Source organism: Barbus barbus (assembly GCF_936440315.1).
Source record: "Barbus barbus genome assembly, chromosome: 47".
NCBI lineage: Eukaryota > Metazoa > Chordata > Actinopteri > Cypriniformes > Cyprinidae > Barbus > Barbus barbus.
The window spans coordinates 17,098,451-17,122,735 of record NC_136725.1 but is presented as its reverse complement, the minus strand read 5'-3'; the positions used below and the strand labels follow the sequence as shown (position 1 = coordinate 17,122,735).

Genomic DNA, 24,285 nt, shown 5'->3' with positions numbered 1-24,285 from the left:
AGGGCAAAGTTCGTTACCAAATTGCATTACCCACAATGTTCCACTGCATTCAATGCCCTGATATTTTCCAACCCTCAGTCCTGAGAGTGACGGCTCATGCAAAGATGATGGCCGGAGCTACACAGTTTGTTGTTTTTTTCCTGATGCTAAGAGGTACACATTCAGTCAAAGCTTCAGCTTGCCAAAAATCAGGAAATTAGTAGACATGATTTGATGTAATGACAGTAATGCAGGCCAGAGGTGCACAAGAGCCTCAGATTAATGAAGTGGATCGAGACAGGAAGCAGATACGTCCGCCATTCACACTTACTGCTTTCCTCACTTCCTTTCTGTCTTTGACAGATGCTTTAGACAGGAGAGAGTGACAAGTAGCCTACAGAACAGAAATGAGCACAAACAAGTCATGGCACAAGCTAACACACACACGCACACGTTTCAACCTATTAGGCCATGGAAAAGTTTGGAGTCTCTTATGCTCATCAAGGCTGCATTTATTTGATCAAAAATACAGTAACAGTAATATTAATAAATAAAATATAAAAATTAAAACAGTTTGAAAATTTAATTTATTCCTGTGATGGTAAACTGAATTTTCAGCAGCCATTACTCCAGTCTTCAGTGTCACATGATCCTTCAGAAATCATTCTAATATGTTGATTTGCTGCTCATTTTTTAATTTGTTTTTGATGAACAGAAACATTCTTAAACAACTGACCTCATTTAAGAAACAAAGAATGAATTTCTTTATAAATCATTTGTAAAACCATCCTTTTGTAAATGATCACACTTTAAAGCAGAAATCTAAGAATGGTTTTATAAACTATTTACACAAATTTGTTCAGTGCAGATTGTATGTGGCCTTCTCTTCATATACACAGGAACTAACGTCAAATATGCATTTGAAATAAGCTATTGCATCTAATTACATTACAAAGGTCGTTTTTTCTGAGCTTATTTGTGATAAATTGTGCACAAATAAGACCAGAATGTAAATTTTGAATTCATTTTGATCTTTACACTGTTAAGTTAAACAAGCAGTATCCACAGCAAAACTGAAGCATATTTGACATTAGTAATACCATCACACAGGTTAACACGGCTATACAGACAAACACAGAGACAAACTCAGGCCTCTTTGCACACCAAGGAATAACCTCAGAGATTTCTTCAACCTCACCTGAAAGAGACAGTGACAGACGCTGCGGAGCTGAGGTGGAAACTCGCCAGATGAGCTGATTATGGCCTGAAAGAAGCGACCCGTCACCCGTAACAGATTGCGCTGGTTCTCCTCCAAATTCTCACCGGTCTCAAGTCTGCAGGAAGAACACAAGCGCATCATCTCCAACCAGAATTTGAACACCACATCGGCATGTTTGCTGTATTTCATAGATAATACAACACTGTAGAAACAACACAGCACTAAAAGAGTTTATCACATAAAAGTACACAAAAATGTCCTTAAAATCAAAGATTAAATTATATTTATATATTTGCTGACACAGGCTGAGTAGGAAAACACCTTGATTTCTAAACACCAATTGAAATGCAAGAAATGAACCACATTTATCGTTATTAACCACACAGAACACAGTGTGGTCAGTGCAAACCAGTTTAACCTCATGCCAAGTGAACCTTTATTTAAATTAGTCTGGGTGCAATTTTCTTTTACTTTGCGTAGTTTTGTTCATGGTTTTGGGATGACAGCATGTTTTGCAATCTGTCCATGATGCTTCTTCCTAATTTGCCTAGCTTTTATCAAGTGACAGGTGAATTTGCACAGACATACCAGTTGCGAATGACTGATTTAAAGGTTAATTTGGACAGATACCTAGTGGGATCCACCTCAAAGCTCAGCATCTGCCACTCAGTGCCCGTGATCACTGCCCTGAGCAACGGCTCCAACAGCTTCTGCAGATACGTGGCCCCGTACACCTGAAAAAACAAGTTTCCATGAGTTCCCAAGAGGGAAATTCACAGCTAAACTTAATCGGGATCATTTGCCTCTTTGAATGTTCATTTGACTTCAATGCACGCCAGGGTAATCGTAAAAGCACCTTAAAGCAGAACGTCATGATTTTACTGGCCAGGCTGTTGCCGCGGAACAGTGTTTGCATGGAATCTGCCAACTCCACCTCCTTAGAGAACATATTCCACAGAAGCTGATACAGGAGATGCCTCGAATCAAAGAGAGTTACCAGAACACGTGCCAGTTCATCCTGAAAAGACCAAAGTTCGATATAAATTCCACACACTACTCAAACTTGCATGTCAAAATTTAGTTTGCAACGTTTCAGTCATTTGACCTTCTTTAGGCTTACAATGTGCAAAGAAACTTATGACATTTTGAAAATAAAATGGTGAGTAATAATGGTCAATAATATTGCGTTTTCTATACTATTAATAATACTTAAAAAAAAAAAAAAAAGTTAAAATCATTTAACAAAGCAAAAAAATTGTTTTGCATTTTGTGGAGGTAAAGCAAATGCTTGCAAATAGTATTAAAACAATGTTTGCCAGGTCGGTATTTCTCAACCAGACACCTCAGCAACACTTTCAAAGGGGGATGCAGGGTGACTAAAGTATTTAAATGAAAAAATATATATTATTATTATATTAAAATAATCTAACTGAAATCGAAATAAAAATGCTAAAAAAATATATATATATATATATATATAATCAAGATAAAAATCCCGTTTCTTCCCCCTGAAAAAGTATTTATATTGAAGATAATATATTTCTTGAAACATTTGCAATCACAAAATTAACTGTGCTTAATTTATAATTTAATATATCAATACTCAATTAATATCAATAAAAATGAATGGTATAATGGTATATAAATTCAATTATATATATATATATATATATATATATATATATATATATATATATATATATATATATATATATATATATATATATATATATATATATATATATATATATATATATATATATGATGGCTAAATAGTTAAGTAAGGGAAAAACAATTTGTGTGTAAATCAGCCTAAGAAAAGAAAAAGAACATTGCCAAATCAGAATGCAAATAACCATGATGGTTAGATTTTGACTTGCAAACATTCCATTATTGTACGTCAATAGAAGATTCTCAAGCTTGAGAGATTCTCAATGTTACATTTCAAAGTTGATAAAAATGTGTATTAAAGTTTTTAAAAAAGTGTATTAAAAAATGTTGCATACAGAATTTGGAAAAACATTGTTTGAATTTTGTCTATACAATATGGTACAATTATAGCTGAATTAATTAATTACTCATCTTGCACCATACAAAAAAAAGAAAAAAATACTGATTTACATGAAGTACCCACCCACTGAGAACAAGGGACCACATTGGCCAGCGCCATGGCGATAGGTAACTCCCCCTGATCCCCCATCATTGTGACAAGTTCCACAAGCCTCTCAAAGCGATCGGCCAGCGCGGTCTCTGCCAGCGTGTCAAACTCTGTCCCCTGCTGCAGGATCTTAGTGAGGACCTCCAAGAACGTAGCCCTAGTCTGAAGGTCCTTATGATAGCCCAGCCCTGCAAGAGAGCGGCAGACTCGCAAACTTTGATTAAATGTATGAGAAAGTCAAGTCACATTCATTTAAACAATACAGATTGTGTCAAAGCAGCTTCACAGTAATGTTGCAAGGTTCATACGAAACAATACAATAATGTCATTATTCAGCTCAATTCAGTTCAATGTTAATTCAATTCAGTTCAATAACAGTGTCGCTGTTACAACATTAGTATCATTATCCAGCTTAATTCGGTCCTAGTGTTGAATTGATAATATTATTGAATATATTACTATATGGTGTTAAAGATTTGTCACAAAAACTCATTACTCGTCCTGAAGAATACATTTTATTTATGACAGAGTTAAAGGGTTTGATGAGTAAAAGAAATTAAATGTAAAATAAATAAGAAAAAATACATAAAAATAAATTAAATAAAAAAATTGTAATTAAAATAATTAACTAAAATACAATTTGATAAATGATTTCGGAATTTAAAGTGTTATTTGAGGGTTTATGGCTCGATTCTCTCACCAATAGAATGCATAAGGCCGCTGTCCACGTTGGCGTTGAGCAGGTTGGACATGGCCAAGACGGTGCAGTGCCTTAACGACGCCAACCGCCTCGACATCCCTCGCTTACGTCCAGCCACCTGCTGACCCTCGTCCTCCACCTCGCTGCAGTCGTTCAGCAAGTTCATGAACAGAGTGAAGTACCTGTGGAGGGCAGCAGGGGCAGAGTAATGTACAAACTCCATGACCGGACCAAGGTTATTATAGTTTTGAATTTTTATATAGTTTAGTTTCAGTTTTAATTCAAGTTTAACAGAATCAACAGATCACTTCCAGAGCAAAGGCCAAAGAAAGACATAAGCATAATTTAACCTTAGTGAGGGAAATGTTTAGCGACACAAAATTAGTGCATGCTGAGATACATTAGATGGTAAAAGTATAAAAAATAAACACCAAAGGAAGCAGTCATGCCTTTTTACTAAATAAATCTACACAAGTTGTGCTTAATGTCATATCTAATGGTGTGTTGAGATATTTGATATGAAAATAAATGTAGCCTAATTTGGTTATATGTCTTTTTTCTTATTTAACCATAATCATGATATTGTCGTGTCATGCATAAATCATAACTGGGACTAATGAAATCGTATTTAACAATTAAGGCTAATATTTGAATATGTTCTTTTCTTTATTTATGAATAATTATAAGCGTGTACATGATGTGATTTAGACTGCATATTTGTTCGAAAGTTTGGCAGAGTGATCACAAGATGCTAGGCCAAGTTTTGTATAGTTTACAGAAATACGCGTTCTCATCTTTTTTTCTGTTTATTATCACGTCGTGCTGCATGTCTGTTTTTCTTCAAAACACCAACTTAGAATGGCTAATGTTGGTTTGATTGCTTGTGGTACATGAGAAAATAAATAAGTTTGCCTACCTGATGTTGTAGATTAACGTGGGTTCGGTTTCGGGTCGCGAGAACCGAATGAGAGAGAACGTAATGATTGCGAAAACGATTATTTATTTTTGTTAATTATTTTATTTCACTTAGTTTTTCAATAACTGCAGTTAGTTTCGTTTCGTTTTAGTTTTTCAAATATTTTGACATTTTTATTTTATTTCAGTTTACAAAATAGTTTTTTCATCAATCGTTTTAGTTTTCGTTTACGAAAATAACCTTGGACCAGACACTATAAAACATAGGGTTTAATATGGAACTTTAGATTCTTACTTTAGGAAGAGCTGAGATTTGGCCTCCATCAGCTCCACACCGTCCCCCTCCTCTGGCTGAAGGGGCAGGCCGGCCAGAAGAGACACCACCGCTTCCATACTCGCCTGATCCAGATCCCTATCGATCAAAACCATGCAGCTTATAGTAAAAAAAGTCATTTTTTGATTCGTATTGCACATATGAACTTCAGGTTTCTCAGAACAAAAGTCCAATGGAGGTTGTTCAGAAAACTAGAGTATTAATGATGCCATCTGAATGAAAATACTGGGTTCACGAGGATGTTACCTTGTGAGGCATTTCACATCATCATCAGCTGCCTGGTTGGATGTTCCCATCACCCAGTCTGTCAGATACTCCACCATCTTATTCCTGACACACACAAATCTGATGCATCTCCAGAGCAAAAATAAAATATTGCAGATAATCTGTCTATCGAATAAAGAGCAGGACTACAGCAGCGTTATGTTGTACCTGAATTTCATCTCTTGGCAGAAAGAGAGGTCATCTCTGCGCTCCATCATGACCTCTACCAGCTGGCACAGTTTGGTTTTGATCTGGATGGCATGAACCATGTTGCCAAGAATATGCACATACCTATAACACACAAACAGGCACACAAATACTTAATGGTTTAAGCACAAAGAAATCAACAATAAAGGTAGCATAGATTAAGTTTTGTCAAAATGGCAAAAAATTACTGATATAGGATAATCCTGATAGCATCAGTAAAAATGGGTTAGAAATCAGGGTTAGAAACTAATCAGTAAAGATTTGCCCTGTATGCCAGAAAATATAAATATATATATATATATATATATATATATATATATATATATATATATATATATATATATATATATATATATATATATATATATATATAAATAAATAAATGTATTGTAGTCTTTAAAGCTTATTGTTTGATTTTATATTTTAAAAAAAGTATAATAAATAATTGTAGATCTTTTTAAAAAATATATTAAATTATAAATGAAAATATAAAAGTTTGGGGTCAGTAAGGTCTTTTTGAAAGAAATTAATTTTATTCCACAAAGATGAATTAAATTGATCAAACTGGCAGTAAAGACATTTACAATGTTACAAATTACTTATATTTAACTTAACTTTATTTTATAACATCCTATTGACCAAATAATCCTTAAAAAAAACACTTTTCTGGAAAAAATAATAATAAAACAGTCATTTTAAACTGTAATAATATTTCACAATATTACTCTTTTAATGTATAGTCAAATAAATGTCATAATCAAATAAATGCAGTCTTGGTGAGCATAAAATAAATTTTTACAAAAATTTCAAAAATACTACCAGTCCCAAACTTTTGAATAGTATAATTATATAAAAATTTTATAAAAATATATTACAGCAGAAATGTGAACTTCTGGTATGACCAGGCAAGTAGAAATAAAAACTGTACTATAGAGCCCTGGAGAAATTTTAGTGCTCTTTAGTAAAAGATGGGAGACTGGAAATAATGTAACCTCAAACATTCATTTAGAGAATGATCTTCACAGCTAAGCTGATTATAAGCAAACAAATGACTTACCTGACCAGGTTAAGCATCATGGTCTCAATGCTGGCTTGACCCAGATGCTCGGAGCTTCCTTCTGTATAGTTGTCCAGAAGGTTCTTCATGATAGCGATGGTCTGCTCCACAAATTGTGTGTTGGTCTCATTAATTGGCACCTAAACATATGAGCGCAGAGACACAAGTACCTATAACATTTGATGCATGTGACGTACAATCAGCTTATAAAGATGTCACAAGACTTCCACTGTATATATACACTGTGGCTAGCTGTCTCACCCGGCCCTGGGCATCAAAGAATCTGCTGATGCCGTTTTTGAGTTTGTTGAACAGCATGGGATAGAGCGCTGGACAGAGCTCCAGCCCTACCAGGTCTTTGACGTTAGTGCGGATCTGATGGCCCTTCTCATGATTGCACACCATCAGCGACAGAAGACGGTCCAGAAACCTGCTCAGGGGTGTCTCTGGGTTCCCTTCACAAGAGGCCATGGACACCATGGAGCCCTTGCGATCATTCAGGGTGCCCATGGGAGGACTGTAGGTGGCCAGAGCAGACGTGTTCCGCTGCTGCAAACACACGGCACCCAACGCACACAGGAAGCCTGTCATATTGATCCATTCCTGAGAGATGAGACACGAAATTTATGGAACACTTAAGTTAATTTATGGTCAATTAAGTTAATATTGGTCAATTAAATTATTATAGGGGTTAATAAGTATATAATAATTATAGCCATTATTGCAGTATAATGTTATTCATATACATATACATACATATATACACATATACATATACAGGTCCTTCTCAAAAAATTAGCATATTGTGATAAAGTTAATTATTTTCTGTAATGTACTGATAAACATTAGACTTTCATATATTTTAGATTCATTACAACACAACTGAAGTAGTTCAAGCCTTTTATTGTTTTAATATTGATGATTTTGGCATACAGCTCATGAAAACCCAAAATTCCTATCTCAAAAAATTAGCATATCATGAAAAGGTTCTCTAAACGAGCTATTAACCTAATCATCTGAATCAACTAATTAACTCTAAACACCGGCAAAAGATTCCTGAGGCTTTTAAAAACTCCCAGCCTGGTTCATTACTCAAAACCGCAATCATGGGTAAGACTGCCGACCTGACTGCTGTCCAGAAGGCCATCATTGACACCCTCAAGCAAGAGGGTAAGACACAGAAAGAAATTTCTGAACGAATAGGCTGTTCCCAGAGTGCTGTATCAAGGCACCTCAGTGGGAAGTCTGTGGGAAGGAAAAAGTGTGGCAGAAAACACAGCACAACGAGAAGAGGTGACCGGACCCTGAGGAAGATTGTGGAGAAGGACCGATTCCAGACCCTGCGGAAGCAGTGCACTGAGTCTGGAGTAGAAACATCCAGAGCCACCGTGTACAGGCGTGTGCAGGAAATGGGCTACAGGTGAAACAGCGGCAGAAGCGCCTGACCTGGGCTACAGAGAAGCAGCACTGGACTGTTGCTCAGTGGTCCAAAGTACTTTTTTCGGATGAAAGCAAATTTTGCATGTCATTCGGAAATCAAGGTGCCAGAGTCTGGAGGAAGACTGGGGAGAGGGAAATGCCAAAATGCCTGAAGTCCAGTGTCAAGTACCCACAGTCAGTGATGGTCTGGGGTGCCATGTCAGCTGCTGGTGTTGGTCCACTGTGTTTTATCAAGGGCAGGGTCAGTGCAGCTAGCTATCAGGAGATTTTGGAGCACTTCATGCTTCCATCTGCTGAAAAGCTTTATGGAGATGATTTCATTTTTCAGCACGACCTGGCACCTGCTCACAGTGCCAAAACCACTGGTAAATGGTTTACTGACCATGGTATTACTGTGCTCAATTGGCCTGCCAACTCTCCTGACCTGAACCCCATAGAGAATCTGTGGGATATTGTGAAGAGAAAGTTGAGAGACGCAAGACCCAACACTCTGGATAAGCTTAAGGCCGCTATCGAAGCATCCTGGGCCTCCATAACACCTCAGCAGTGCCACAGGCTGATTGCCTCCATGCCACGCATTCATTCATGAAGCAGTCATTTCTGCAAAAGGATTCCTGACCAAGTATTGAGTGCATAACTGAACATAATTATTTGAAGGTTGACTTTTTTTGTATTAAAAACACTTTTCTTTTATTGGTCGGATGAAATATGCTAATTTTTTGAGATAGGAATTTTGGGTTTTCATGAGCTGTATGCCAAAATCATCAATATTAAAACAATAAAAGGCTTGAACTACTTCAGTTGTGTTGTAATGAATCTAAAATATATGAAAGTCTAATGTTTATCAGTACATTACAGAAAATAATGAACTTTATCACAATATGCTAATTTTTTGAGAAGGACCTGTATATATATGTAAAATAATAAACAACATAAAAAATAAAGTGTGATAATACTATTATATTTTAACATAAAAAATGAGTATTAAATAAAAATACAATTATTTTATAGTACACTTAGAAATACAATGCTAATATTTACATTTTTTATACTTTTTATATGAATTTTCACCATTTTTAAACCTAAAATGAGCAAGCTTTTATTTTGGTGGGTTGCCAAAACAGATTTGTGTGTGTGTGTGTGTGTGTGTTTAAACTTAAACCGACTAAAAATTACAGTTTGAATAAAACTGAATTTATAAATAATTCTCAAATAATACAATAATTTATTTGTTTAAAAAAAAAAAAACTATTCTTTAAATGTTCTTTAAATGTTAAGTGCTAAATGTTACATTTCAACACTATAAATTAGTCAAATGTATCTAAAGAGATAAAATAATACAGTATTAAAGAATATATATATATATATATATATATATATATATATATATATATATATATAAAATAATAATAAGAAGAATGTTAATAAAATAATGATTTTTCTTTTTAAATGTTCCTTAAACTGAAGAATCACCCACATGTGGACAAAAATCTATTTTCAACTGTAGGGTGACTGACCTGACTGTCTTCTAGTTTTGTTTTCGGGTGGCTTAAAATTAATTTGGTTGCATGTTCCCATTTTGCATGTGTGTCCTCCCAGGCCTGAAATGACCAAACAGAGCTGTTAAAACCCATCATACAGTACATGTTATCTTCAAATTAGACCACAAAAAGTAGATTTTTTACACAAACATTAAAAACAGCACACAAGTACTGAACTGTGAAATACAGCCACATAGCTTGAAAAACAAATTACGTTTTGCATATTCTAAAAGGTTCAGATTCAAAGCAATTATGTTGGATAATACAATGACACACAGCCAGGGCAATGCAAATGTGTTCGTCAACCAACCAGAATGAGTCTACTACTGTCCAACAGCATTAAATGTGTAAATGTGTGATCTCTGACCTCTGTGTTTCCCGGGGTGGGCAACTCAATCCTCCGAAGCAAAGCCATTACTCTCTTCTGTAGAGCCGAACGACCTAGAAAAATCAGAGAATTCACAAAACTGTGCTGCCCTCTAGAGGAACCTGCAACATCACTCACAAAAAACAGAGGTGTGTGTCTGAATCCGAGCATTCAAACTAGTTTATCAGACTGACCTGTAATCATCATGTTACTGACAGATGCAAACTCCATGAACGTGTTGTAATTTGGCAGAAGGGACTGCACAGGGATGTCTTCTGCACTGCAGCGGATGTCTGCCTCCTCACACAGGTAGCGGAAACAGGACATGGCCACCAGAACTGCCTCCATGTCTGGACTCCACAGAAACATGTAAAGACAGACCTCCAGCTTGGTCTGGGCCTGCCGGCAGATGGCAATGTTACTGCCTGCTGTGGCCCGATCCTGTACGAGAAGAACAGATAAAACAAAGAAAAAAAATTATATTCATCAATATTTCTTATATTTTTATAACATTTCCTGGTTGATATCCTTGTTCTTTTGCTACACAGGAAAGTCAGGACAAACACGCTGCATTGTGGGATACAGTATAGGTAGAAAGGTAGTTTAGTTGTACACTTCATTTTGCCAATAATAATAATAACAATAACAACAACAATAATAATAATTATTATTATTATAATATACTTCACACTTTGGCTAATAATAACAACAACAATACAATATATTGTTATATTAATAGTAGTATTGAATTTTTATTTGGACCCCACACTGTGCAGTTTAATTTATATATGCCACACAACTGATAATAATAATAAAGTTATTGTTATTATTACACAATACACAACTGATGATGATGATAGCAATAATGATCAAATAAAATAGTTATTATTATTATTATTTTTTTTTTTGGCTGTTGTTATAAAATATATAATAATTTATATTCATTTTTATAAAAAAAAACTAACATTTTATTTGTATTCCACACACTGTATTTTGGTTATATTCTTCACACCTTGGCAAATAATAATAATAATAATAATAATAAAATATTCTTCTTAACTATTATTTTAAGTTGTTATTTGTACTACACAAGTGCTTAATTTATATGAATTTTTATTTTCAATACTGTTCAATACAATTTTATTTGTACCGCACACAATTGATGATGATAATAATAATATTCATTTTTATTTTAAAAAAATTATTTGTACTGCAAAAGTGCTTCCCAGTTCAGGATATAAAAACAAGACAGATAACAGTAACAAGAGCAAAAATAAGTGAAACATTTAAAAAATATATAAAATAAAAAAAGGAAATAAAATTTTTAGAAATATCCAGATAATCAAGTCAAGGATATGCAAACATTTTACCCATAGTGCCCAGTGTGCAGGTGAGAGTGCAGACTCACTTTGTTCCTGAGAAGAAATTTGTTTCTGCAGATGAGAATCTCTCGCAGCCACTTCAGAATCTCAGTGCTGCTGATCAGCTGATGACCAAACAGCTTCTTACAGATGAAGAAGAGCACCTGAGAACTGAACCGACAACATATACACAATCAACAGGGCAAAGTTTCATTTCTATCAGCACCTATTAACTGTAGTCGTGTCCACTGAGGAGCTACCTGATGTCCCAGAAAGTTTCCATAGGAGCGTCTGGGTTCCACAGCTCAATGCTTTCAGGCTGATGCAGGACCAGAAGAGCCTACGACAGATACAGATTATGACTGAAAACTTACATACAGACCATCTAAACTCATCCTAGAGGCACCAGATTAACAGCGAGATACAATGACCTCACCTCCATGGCCTCCTGGGAAATATCTCCCATATTCGCAAGCGGCACAAGCTGCACCAGGCCTGTGATGAGATCTGCCGTGCTGCTGTGGACCTCCAGACCCTGTTTACCTGGATTCTGATTCACAAACACACACGTGACATTAACAGTACAGAAGAGCAGCATGTCTTTATAAAGCCAAAGAAAGCTATGCCTCTTCACTCACATGTAGCATCAATTTGGGATCTGCATGGATGAGTTTCACCAAAGCCAAAAGCAGATACTTGTGACTCCTGGTGTCCAGATCAGTGGTTTTCTCTTTAAACTTCAGACTGCTCATTTTCTCCTTAAACGTCAAACTCTGAAAAAAATTGAAATATATACAAAAAGCTCTGAGCAAAAACTTTGGGGTCAGTAAGCATTTTTATTCAGACAGATAAGCATTTATATTAATTGAAAGTGACAGTAAAGACTTACTAAATATTTTAATTTCAAGTTAATGCTGTTCTTTTGAGTTTTGTATTTATCTAAGGATCTAGAAAAAATGCATATCTGTTTAAACAAAAATATTAAGCAGCACAACTGTTTTTAACATTGATATTAATAAATATATATGCTTTTTGCTTACCAAATCAGCACATTAAAATAATTTCGGAAGGATCATGTGACACTGAAGCCTGGAGTAATGGCTGCTGAAAATTCAGCTTTGCATCACAAGAATAAATAACATTATAAAATATATTTAATAGAAAACAGTTATTTCAAATTGTAATATTTCACAATATAACCGTTTTATTGTAGTATTGATCAAATAAACACAGTCTAGGTGAATGTATGAGACTTATTTTAATAACAATACACAATGTATATTAAATATAGATAAAAAATAATGTTATAATATATATTTACATAAAGATATAATAGTAGATTTTATATATATTTAAAATATAAAAAGTATAATTATATTATAAAAAGATAAATGATGCATTAAATGTATTAATTTGTGTATATATTATACACTGTGCATAAACTTCATAAATTTCATCCGTTCATCAATTTCATTTATATACAGTCCATTTATATATATTTTTAAATGTATACATATTTTTTTTAGATATGTTTTTGTCTGTGATTTTGTTTATCTCTCAAGGCATCACAAAAAGTAATTTTTACCAAAACTGAATTACAAATGCTAAATGGCCATATTTATTTCTGAGATATGCCGCTCTATGAATTAATTATGCTACATAGTGATGTCATGGACTGTTTGGAACATTTCTTGTAGCATACTGTTTCACATTCTATGTCTAAAAATAGTAGGCGTCATGCAGTAAACTGTGCAGTACGCAAATATTCTATTCTCAGCATGGACACTAGAGGTGATCTTAAATCGGAGAAGTTTTGCAGGCGTCTCACCGAGGTCATACGGAGGGGGGCGTGACTGCTGCAGCCCTGCACCACTCTCCCCAGAGTCTCAGCAAACATGAGCCGCAGCTCTCCCGAGTAACAGTACACGGTATCGATCTTCGGCCACCAGTCCAGCGGGGACTAGAACATGACGGAAGACACACAGAGGACATTTAGTCATCCTGGGAGTGAATCAGACATCCTATCTCTCTGAGGTGATCTAAGGACACCATGAAGCTCTTACATTAGTGATGATTTGGTGGAGAGAATTCACCAGCACGAAATGAAAGGTAGGAGGTGAGGACGGAGCCAGACACACCTTACAGAACAAGAACCAGAGATTTCGGTCAAGTCTGTGCATGTTATTGGAACAGTGTATAAATTGTTTCAAAATTCTCAATATCACCACGTAATGCATAAAGGTATTAAGAAACTATTTGTATAGTGAAAAGAGCTATATAAAAAAATTTGACTTGACTTGTCCACACACCTTAAACTGCTGATTGTTATGAGGGTTGATTCTGAAACAGGAGACAAAACAGTCGATCATTAGGTCCATGTCTGCACTCTGGCTCCCGGCGCCTCTGGAAAACGCTTTAGCTGGGTTAAACAGCAAGCCCTGGAGGCCAAGAGACAGCCATTAATGACGAGGACAGCATCAACATGAAACATTTTCTGAGCCACTGTGAGTCACCAGGTTTGGGTTTGTTCCTTTGTTAATCTGGGTGATGCAGATTTGAGTCCTGCTTGCAACATTTTCCACCTCCATTCCTCTTCCTACTCCTTAATCATTCTCTGATACTCTCGACAATACAAACCAGTCAAAAACTAAATAAAAAGGTCAACGAGGAGCCATATTTGTCCATACCTTCAGATCCACGACGATGGACTGCACCAGCAGGAAGATAACGGAGTGATCCTCCCAGCTGATGTATGTGGACGCTTTGCACAGTTTAACGCAGGCAATAGCTGCGCTTTCCGTCAGCTGTTTGCTTCCACTGTGACCAGTCAAAGCTTTCCGCAGATTCTCCAAAAACAGTTTCTACAGAAAAAAGAAACATGAATACATATTGTAAACAGTTCAAAGACTGAGCTCTAATTATAGTTTACAGTATGAATATTTTATTAATTTTACAAAAGAGTGAGAGTTGTCGAAATAATGTGTTCCCCTATTTTGCCATTTTTTTCACTATTGCATAAATTAAATAGCCAAAATGTGCTTTTTACTGTTTTGTCCTGTTTTTCAAATAAAAAAAATCAATTACAAAACAACAATTTAAAAATATTTACACTGAACATTTTTTAACATTCTATCAGACATTATACCAACAATGCACAATTTAACTTAAAATTAATTTATTAAAATTAAATAATTTTTTGGCCATTTTTGGGACCCCGTTCTTGAATCATGTATTTTTTTACTGTACAAATAAATGCAGCCTTGCTGAGCAGAAGAGACTTCTTTTAAAACATTAGAATATATTACACTATGTGTGAATGTTATAATAAATGTATAGAGCTGTTGTAGGGTAATTATTATTATTGTCTTATTTTTTTAGTTTATTTTACAGAACAATAGTAAAATAACAATACTAACATTTATGAATGTTGATGGAGTTGTTGCATTTTCTTAGATTGTTTTTGGCAGAAACCCACAGGAAGATATTTGTGCTTCTTTTTTTTGATAACAACATGCAGATATTTAAATGATTCTCACTACGAATTTGGGAAGATGTTTGTCGCACGTATCACATTGTCACATGTCTTTAAAAAAATGATAAAAATGTTATTGAGCAAATGACGAGGAACAGTGTTTTAGCGCAGATTTTCCCTCGATTTTGTTTGAATGCAATCCGTGCATGTATTTGAAAACATAACATTCTGCAGTTTATTTACTAATCGTTTAAGGCCATTTCATGATTTCAATCATCACAGTAACCAGCAACAACCACCTCTTCCTCTTCTCATCAGAGACATGAGATGCAGCACTAAGCAGTCTCTCGCTGTCGGTGCTTCGTGCTTGTAATGAATTTTGCATCTTTGACAGTTTTAAATACTTCCACACTGCAGATGTGTTTGCTGCATTAGTGTGCGCCTCTATTTGATCGCGTCACATCATTGTTCGGTACAATTTATTCGGTCTTTTAGCTAATTCGGCCGAACACTGAAAGATGTATTTTTGCCATTTTCGGCCGAACAATTTCAGTTGCCGACCATTCGGCTAGCCAACCTGTCTATCATTAGTTATTATAATTTAAGAACAATAATGGTCAAGAGGTGATCCTGAGAAGTACACATGCACAAGTTTGTGTATGCTTGCCTTGTTGTCTTTGGAGTCATCTGACGTGTCTCTGGACATATCTTGCGTGATGTCAGGACAGAGGATGAGGAGGATGATCTGCAAGGGCCAAACGGCTGCTTTCCTCTTCGTACTCTCAGCAAAACTATCCACCAGATCAAACAGCTTCTCAGCACACTCTGAAACACACACACACACGAGAGAGAGAGAGAGAGAGATCAGATTCACATATCCTCTCCAAAGCAATACTGATATGGTACAGTGAGGTTTTCAGTGGACACACCAGCCATGTCCGCCTGAGGCCTCTGGTACAACCTGGTGAATTCATCAGCATAATTTTCCACCCAGTTCCAGAACGCCTGCAAATTCAATCAAAAACACACACAGCAGATGTTTCCTGCACTGAGAGAGGACATCACTAGATGGCAGTAGAGAAAATTTCATATAAAACACTAACAAATTACCAAATGTTAAATTAACAATTTAAATCTACAAAAACAAGAAACTGTCCTTGATATACAAATGAAAATGAATCACAGTATTATATACACAAAAATGCTTCATATATATATATATATATATATATATACATACACACACACATTAGGTTACATACAGTGCAGTTAGGGGTAGCAATTTGGGCTATAATTATATAATAATAATACTGTTTATATTATAATAATATTTATATTGTTATTAGGGTAATTTTCTTAATTTCTTCATAATAATATAATAAAATAAAAGTAATATAATTAAAATAATTATTATATTGTTATTTTAAATTGTATTATATGAGGCACACAGCTGTAATATTTCCCATAATAATTCCACCTACCTTCTCTAAATTGTAGATGACACTCAACTGGGCTGGTTTCTTTAAGGCTTTAAATTTAAACACAGTTTCTGCAAAAAGAAAAGACTTTGACACATTAAAAGAAAAATAGATACTTTTCCTGTTGCCTCTAATATTTTCTCCAGAATTCCCCACATCAACTTATTTCAGCTCCGAGTATTAAAGCTTTAGTTTGAGTCAATCAAACCTTGCAGGAGGCGTTTAAATTTACAGCAGTCCACGTTGATGTACTGGATGAGCTCGATGTCATGCACGTCTACATTATCCTCAGAGCAAACAGTCAGCTCCTGCAACCTGCAGGGAATCAGACAGACAGAAAATCAGAAAGATTAAATCCGTTAATTCCTTCCATCTAATCACAAGGGGTCGTATGTACCTGGTGGAGATGCGGCTGGAGACAGCGTTGAAGTTGCTGCAGCTCAGAGAGAACAGAACCCCACAGGCTGAGTTCTTCAGCTCGGCCGCGTACTGGTTTCCCTCACGGTATGTGTGGATGAAATGACAGATCTCAGGCAATAACTGCTTTACGAGCATAGTCTCATCCAGACGCATGCTGTCCTTTGGTTGCTGGAGAGAGAAAGAGAGTTTATAGGACTTCTTTAGAAGAATTAACTACATTTAGATGTGCATCTCACTTCAAAATGAAGTTGAAAAGGCAATAATGGCACGATGGTGACAGCTCAATGAATGATCTGCAGCAGTCTCTCACCCCTGCCAGGCACTTCTCCAATGTGTCCATGATGATAAGCTGGGACAGGTAAAGGTTCTTCTCTGCAGTATCTCCAAATATCCGCTGTAAGAGATAGAGATAGCAAACTAAGAGAGAGAGAGAGAGACCAGCACATGTGCCATAGAGCTCTAGCACAATGAACCAGCTTCAACAGTCTAGAACAAACACTCACAGTAGCTCCTGCCTAGGGACAGACCAATATATTTAATAGCCAATATTAATAACTAGACAGAAAGACATAACGTTGATACACTGGAGGATCAATAACAAAGGTGAAAGTAACAAAAAATATCTGTATCTGTTGTCTTTTTAAAGAAATTAATACATTTATTTAGCAATAATGCATTAAATTGATCAAAAGTGACAGTAAAGACATTGATGTTACATCTATGTTTATGTTTCTTTCAAATAAAATAAAAGTATCATGGTTTCCACAAAAATATTAAGCAAAGCAGCACATTTGCTTTCAATATTAATGATAAAAATAAATATTTCTTAAACACCAAATCAGCATATTAGAATGTTTTCTGAAGACTGGAGTAGTAATGCTAAAAAAAAATCAGCTTTGCCATCACAGGAATAAAATACATTTTTAAAATGTGTTATAATACAAAACTGTTATTTTAACTATTAATAATCTTTTGCAATATTCCTGTTTCTACTGTATTTTTAGTCAAATAAATGCAGCCTTTTTAAGCATAAGAGACCTATTCCAAAAACATGAAATCTTCCTGACTCTGAACACTTTTGAAAGGAAGTGTACATATGATTAGATATTAAAAATACACATTAACTCCATTGGTAAACGTCTATTGTGCTTGTGCACCAACCCTTGAATAAACACTCACCATGTTATTGACGTTCTTCAGTATATTGGTGAGTCCACTGATGACCAAGGAGAATTTGTACCTGGAGATGTTGATCAGACATTCCTTATTGTGTTCCGTGCTGATTTTAGTGTGTGTGTTTTGCACACCGACTTTCACAGGAAGCTAAAAACAAACAAACATACACAGACAAATACATGTTCAGAAGATGTTTCAACATACTTACAAGACAGTGAATGAGAGATATTTTCATTTCATTCTGTTTCTCACATAAGACATGGGAATATAGTGCACAAATTGTATAAACCATTTTTATAGTGTTTTTATAGTATTTTTGTAGCTTGACAGCCCAAGCTGCCATTTGTTTTTATTAAATGCAAAAGAGTAGCTAGCATATTCTTCAAAAACTCCCCTTTGTATTGTAACTTGCTGGACTATGAAAAGTAAACCTCGGTTTCAAAAAGCAAGTCAGAAAATTGCTAAAACCAATCGGCGGCATGGTATCCCATTTTGGGATTATCCAGAGTTTAGGCCAGGTTTAGCATCACAAAACACCGCTAATCTCCGCTGAACTTCAATCAAACTGCAATGATCCCGACACAGACCACAAGCCACGCTTGACCAGGCCCCCTTTAACAAGGCTTCCTCCGTGCTCCAACTGTTGGCTGGACAGACTTACAAGTACACTGGCCAGTGTGTGTATGCCACCAAATCAGGTATTTACCGCTAAAAGAAATCAGGCTACAGACTCAATGTGGAAACACTGGTTCATGTTTCCAAAAATGTTTGTTGTTGCAGTACCTTCAGGAACCTTTGAGGGGCAGAAATAACGGCTTGTACCTTCAGTTAGCTCAAGTAGATGAGGCCTAAAAGGAAACTTCCTGTGTTACCAGTTTAACTTGCTCATAAACATCACATTTCTCCTGACACTCACAGAATTTTGCTCTTAAATAGAAAGTTTCCCCAAAATGAAAATGAAAACATATAAAAACAATATCCTGTCAGAAACTCGCCTTTTGTGATCCACAGAACGTCAAAACGATCCAAACGTGTTTGGAACAATATGAGGACGAGTAAATAATGACAATTTTTGTGTCTGCCATGACTGTCTGTCAATGTTTCTTTGGTGTCTGGTCAAATTTTAGTCAAAAACGTCTGGACATTTAACACAGGCAGGTTTATGCCGTTAAAACAATGCAAATGAGATGAAAAGAAAACATGAAAGCTTAACCATTCACAGGCTTTCGTCTGTGTGGTAAACAATGGGTTATATTTCTAACTTATCACCTGTTTCATAAGTACAACTGCAGGTTTAAACCAGTAGGATCCACACCAAACAGGGAGAGTCATCATTGCATAAGATACTACTCAGCTAGGCTTATACGTCACACATCAAACCTCACTGAAACCATCTGAAGAAACCTAATAACCCAGTACAGCTCTGAAGAGATATTAAACTGATGACACAGCTCCTAGATGAGAAAGTGAAGCTGTGTGGATCAAACAATGGTCAGTTCTGAGGTTGGTTCACTTGTGGGACACAAAATATGAAGTGAAAGTATAAACAATAACTCATCTCACATGATGTGAATTACAAAAGTAGGACACGTTCCTGGAGCAACATTTGGTTAACCAATCATAGACATAATTTTAACCCTTAAAATTAGCCTCTCTATGTTGACAAGATGTCCAATTCTGAAGAGTTTGCTCATCACAAAAACGGCTTGACTTACAGTTGGAGTTTATTCACGTTTACGTGACATCAACAGTGAATGCACTGTTTTTAAGATGTTTGTACACAAGTGTGTTATTAAAATTGAACATAATACTTTCTATACTAAAAATCAACCGAATGTTCGAGGATACCCAAAGACATTCAAATTTAATAGTCAAAATATTCATAGCCTTGCTAGGAAATAAAATCAATTCAATTATTAATTAAGAATTACAGTGGTACAAAGCGGTTAACATCCTGTCTCAATATCTGTGCACACAGAGGCACTTATCACATACACCCTGTTCTCTTTGTGAAGTTCTGTCCAAAACTATTATTCATTTATTTAAGGATTGTCGTTTTGAGTCATTTTAATGCTTTGAATATACAGAATGTTTCATCTGACTTTCATTTATTTTATGGACAGATTCTGTATGTTTTTTTTGTTTGTTTACATAAAACACAAAAATATGGCAAAATAATGCATGTCCCTGCATAAACTTGCATTAGTTTATTGGAAGATTTTACATTAATAAATGTAAATGCACCAAATGTAAACCCCATTTTATTGCCCTTAAGCAAGAATTGAATTTGTATTGAGGTACGTCTATTAATAAGAAAGACATTTATGGTTTTATCATCATTTGTGCACCCTATTTCGTACACAAATAGTATTTCTTCTTGTATGTTAAATTGGCATGAAATCAAACACTACAACTACACAGAAAAACTACTGCATATACAGAAACCTGTACTTTATGGATTTATTTAATCATTTTAATGAGAAATTTGCGTATTTGTGGCAGTTCAAGGGTTAAATAAAATGTGAAAGATATATGGTTTTGGCTTGGGGGTCATAGTGGTCTGGCAGATGGGACCCTGACCCTAATCCTATCCCTAAAATCCAAGAGCAGTGATTGGCCAAGAAGAATGTTGTTCCAATCACTGCCCTCAGTTTTTTTTTTTTTCTTCTTCTTTAATAATAATTGTTTGACAGGCACGTTACTACAGGTCCTAACCCCAAAATCGATAGTCGAGTGATTAGGAGGACTGATTTAAGATGAACCCTTGCCCTATGATTTTAGGTTAGTAGGGTTTGTTTAGGTTTTGAGTTGATAAGAATGTAGTTCCAGGTTAAGTAGAGTACTACTAAACTAGTCGCGTCCCATGCATTTAACGTTGTTACAGGATATAAACACAACAGCATCAGAATGAAGCGCACAGCGGCTGCACGGATGCGCTGCGACAGCTGCGTAACTGCGCATCCGTGCAGACGAGGCGTTCAGAGAGCTTTAGAGGAGCTCTGACCTGCTCGTCGAATCGGGTGATGACGGCCTGGACCCACTCCACGGGCTTCTGCGCCGCCATGGCCGCTCACGCCTGGACCTCCGCCGCCGCCGCTGATGATGATGAAGAAGAATAAGATGATGATGATGATGAAGTGGAGGAGGAGAGGACGCCTTTTCCGCGGTCTACGACCCTTGCGCTCCTCGATCCGCGCCGCGCTGAGGGCCGAACGAGGGGCGGCTCGGTATTCGGTCTGGTCGGTGTCAGAAACAGCAGCATGCCGCCATGACAGTGCCGGAAGTTTGAATCCTCAGATCCAGCGAAGCAGCAACAGCAGCACAGCAGCGGTGCAGATGAGAGATGAAAAGACCAGTGCGCATGCGCCAGCAGAGAGCGAGCGAGCGAGCGAGAGAGAGAGAGAGAGATAATATTTGTTTTTTTTCTTTTCTTTTTGTCTTTTTGTTTATAATTATATAGTAAAGCTTCTCGGACGTTACATTAATTATCAGAGAAAAAAATACAGAAAAAAATCATATATACAGTGAAATAATAATAATAATAATAATATATATATATAATATATGTGTGTGTATATACTTAATTTTTTATTTGAATTATATTTAAACACAATTCTATATTCCTAATATGAAACTTTATTCTGTTAATATCACACAATATTCTTTAATGCTTTGCCAACATTGTAATCAATAGTCATCATGTCAATAAAGCATCTTGGAGGTGAAATTAATTGAGGGAGAAGAAAACTACCATAAAAACTGAAACTAATATTCATGTATATATAAAGAGAGAGAACCAGTGGGACAGGATCACAAACCAGGAAATGACTTTATGATAATAATGATTATTTAGAAATAAACATACTGTGTTCATATTAGCTCTAAATATAACAATCCCTCATCTAGAACTTTCTGAGCATTATTATAAAACAATAAACAAAAAAAGAATGTAACACATGAGGTTTGTGAATATCAGTTCTTGTGTAATGTTAAATAAGTAATGTTTTAATAATAACCCTCTGTCTAAAAGCAGGCCATCTCTCTTGCATTTAGCCATTTTGCAGTCACATGCTGTAAAGGGAACAGATTTATGAATTTTGGGAAAGGCAGAGAGAGAGCAGAAGAAAGAGCAGCTTGTTGCAGATGCCGGAAACAGCATGGTCAACGCAGAACAGTGAACGCTCTCAGACACAGAGAATTTAGAAGCTGCCTCGAGACACAAAGAAAACCTTTGTGAAGAGCCCTGGAGCTCAAACCTCTGCAGTAGAAACAGTGAATGGACAGTTTCTCAAGAGTCTGCAGACCTCACAAGAATATGGACTGCCGGCAGCATGATGCTGAGTTCAGAGTGTTTTTGGCAGTTCGTTTACTCTCTTACAGTTGAATACTGTGATATAAGCATGCAAACTTCACTGTTCTCTAATGATAGGCCATATTTCTTGATATTAAAAGAAAACAAAAAAGCATGCATTATAATCAGTATATTAAATGACAGGGTTTTATCTTCCACAGACACTGAGGGGCCTGCATCCATCACTCGTGTTACATATCGTTCCTCTGAATGTATAGTTAGTTACAGCTTTGAAAGAGGAAAATGATTTTTAAAGGGGAAAAAAAAGTGGTATCAAGGGCCTCATTGTGCTGGTGAAGTATTGATACACCTTACACCTTTTCCAGTTATGGGCTGGACTTTCTTCAGTGTGACAGTGTAACACTGACCTCTACAGGTATAACCACTGAGAAACCATTGTAACAGCAAACAGAATTGTGTTCAATGAGAGGGACATTAGTCATAATTACATACAGTCATGTGCTTAGAAGTCTGAGGCAATTGTTGTTGCCTATATTGATCCAAAATGTTCAGATGAGTGGTTGACTAATACAGGTTTTTCAATAATTATTTGGTTACACCCCTCAATCCGGAACATTCATTTAATGTAGGATGTTGAAACACACTTGTGTACTTCAGGTTTAAGCATGTTCTGTGCGATATGAGAAACAATTCATACTGTAATATCATCATAAACACGTTTAATTCTGACATCACGTCATAAATCAATGCAAATCTCTGAGATCATTTTAAAAACCACAGTCACGTGACAAGCTCGATTTTATTGTCTTTCAAGGATGAGAACAGACACTGTGTACAGTAGCCACATGCAATACAAAAATATGACTGTACATGACATGTATCGACCCATTCTAAAAAAGTTTTCCATGTTTTTTTGTTTTTTGTTGCTTTTTTTTACATGAAAAAATATAAAGAATATTTACATCTGGGATAGCACAGCAGTACCTATTCAAAATGTCATGATGTACAGTATGTATATATATATATATATATATATATATATATATATATATATATATATATATTTATATAAAATGTCCATATAAATATTAAAAGAATTCTGTTCATTGACTGTACAATAAATAAACCATATTTATACATAAATATTTTACACTGTCATTGATATTTCCAAACCACAAAGTCCAGTCTTTCACAGAACAAACAAACACACACCCTTCCACATACACAACGTTACAAAAACGCACGTTACACACAAACACCCATGAGAGTTCATGTTTACACAACTTATGGAACACTGTTCTGCTGGGTTCATCGAAATCTTGCTTCAACACAAACATTCAACACCTTCTTCGTGGAAAATCAGGCCCTGTAGTCGGGTGAGAAAACACACATTGCTTCTCTTTGGCTCATTTTCGCAGTCTGTACTCAGAAACGGCCCTTGTGTGACTCACACCACATTTTGTTAGACCCTCAGTTCAATCACTTTCCATCAAGAACATTATCATTTGTGAAACAAAACGTCTACTATCAGACACCGTGGAGGAAAAGTGACAACTAAAGGTGTGTTAGCATGAACCAGATGAGCCAATCAGAGACAGAATCAGTGCATGTCACACAGGACTAAGAGGCACCAAGACCACAGGAGAGGGAGAGAGTGAAAGAGAGACAGAGAAAGAGAACATCTTCATCATAGTGTCATTGAATCCTGCAAATCCAGCGGGAAAAATGCGTCACGTGACATCACAAACTAGAGTGGAAAGGGAGAACCAGTCGCACACTCTGAAAATAAAAGTAGGAACAGGAATAAAAAAGGCAAAGATTTTCGTTTTACACATCGCCACAGCAGTCCCTCATCCCACCACCACCCACAGAACCAAAGAAAGTT

General features: G+C 35.9%; 1 protein-coding gene across 1 annotated transcript in view; it reads right to left on the bottom strand.

The window, feature by feature from the left end:
- The window catches only part of LOC306865436 (neurofibromin-like), a 53,578-nt gene extending 32,359 nt beyond the window's left edge, over positions 1–21,219 (bottom strand). Inside the window, exons 1-30 of the mRNA XM_079410031.1 lie at positions 21,093–21,219; positions 18,092–18,235; positions 17,223–17,306; positions 16,890–17,080; positions 16,701–16,807; positions 16,496–16,563; positions 15,944–16,019; positions 15,682–15,839; positions 14,230–14,403; positions 13,852–13,980; positions 13,606–13,680; positions 13,371–13,502; positions 12,181–12,315; positions 11,979–12,092; positions 11,803–11,882; positions 11,590–11,713; positions 10,376–10,622; positions 10,182–10,255; positions 9,791–9,874; positions 7,095–7,436; positions 6,834–6,973; positions 5,738–5,860; positions 5,552–5,635; positions 5,267–5,383; positions 4,057–4,238; positions 3,333–3,544; positions 2,055–2,216; positions 1,829–1,932; positions 1,178–1,313; positions 311–373 (exon numbers count right to left, since the gene is read on the bottom strand). Coding sequence (XP_079266157.1) covers positions 311–373; positions 1,178–1,313; positions 1,829–1,932; positions 2,055–2,216; positions 3,333–3,544; positions 4,057–4,238; positions 5,267–5,383; positions 5,552–5,635; positions 5,738–5,860; positions 6,834–6,973; positions 7,095–7,436; positions 9,791–9,874; positions 10,182–10,255; positions 10,376–10,622; positions 11,590–11,713; positions 11,803–11,882; positions 11,979–12,092; positions 12,181–12,315; positions 13,371–13,502; positions 13,606–13,680; positions 13,852–13,980; positions 14,230–14,403; positions 15,682–15,839; positions 15,944–16,019; positions 16,496–16,563; positions 16,701–16,807; positions 16,890–17,080; positions 17,223–17,306; positions 18,092–18,235; positions 21,093–21,152 — 3,921 coding nt within the window. The 5' untranslated portion in view covers positions 21,153–21,219. The remainder of the gene's footprint in view (positions 1–310; positions 374–1,177; positions 1,314–1,828; positions 1,933–2,054; positions 2,217–3,332; positions 3,545–4,056; positions 4,239–5,266; positions 5,384–5,551; positions 5,636–5,737; positions 5,861–6,833; positions 6,974–7,094; positions 7,437–9,790; positions 9,875–10,181; positions 10,256–10,375; positions 10,623–11,589; positions 11,714–11,802; positions 11,883–11,978; positions 12,093–12,180; positions 12,316–13,370; positions 13,503–13,605; positions 13,681–13,851; positions 13,981–14,229; positions 14,404–15,681; positions 15,840–15,943; positions 16,020–16,495; positions 16,564–16,700; positions 16,808–16,889; positions 17,081–17,222; positions 17,307–18,091; positions 18,236–21,092) is intronic.
- Between the last annotated feature and the right edge of the window lie 3,066 nt (positions 21,220–24,285).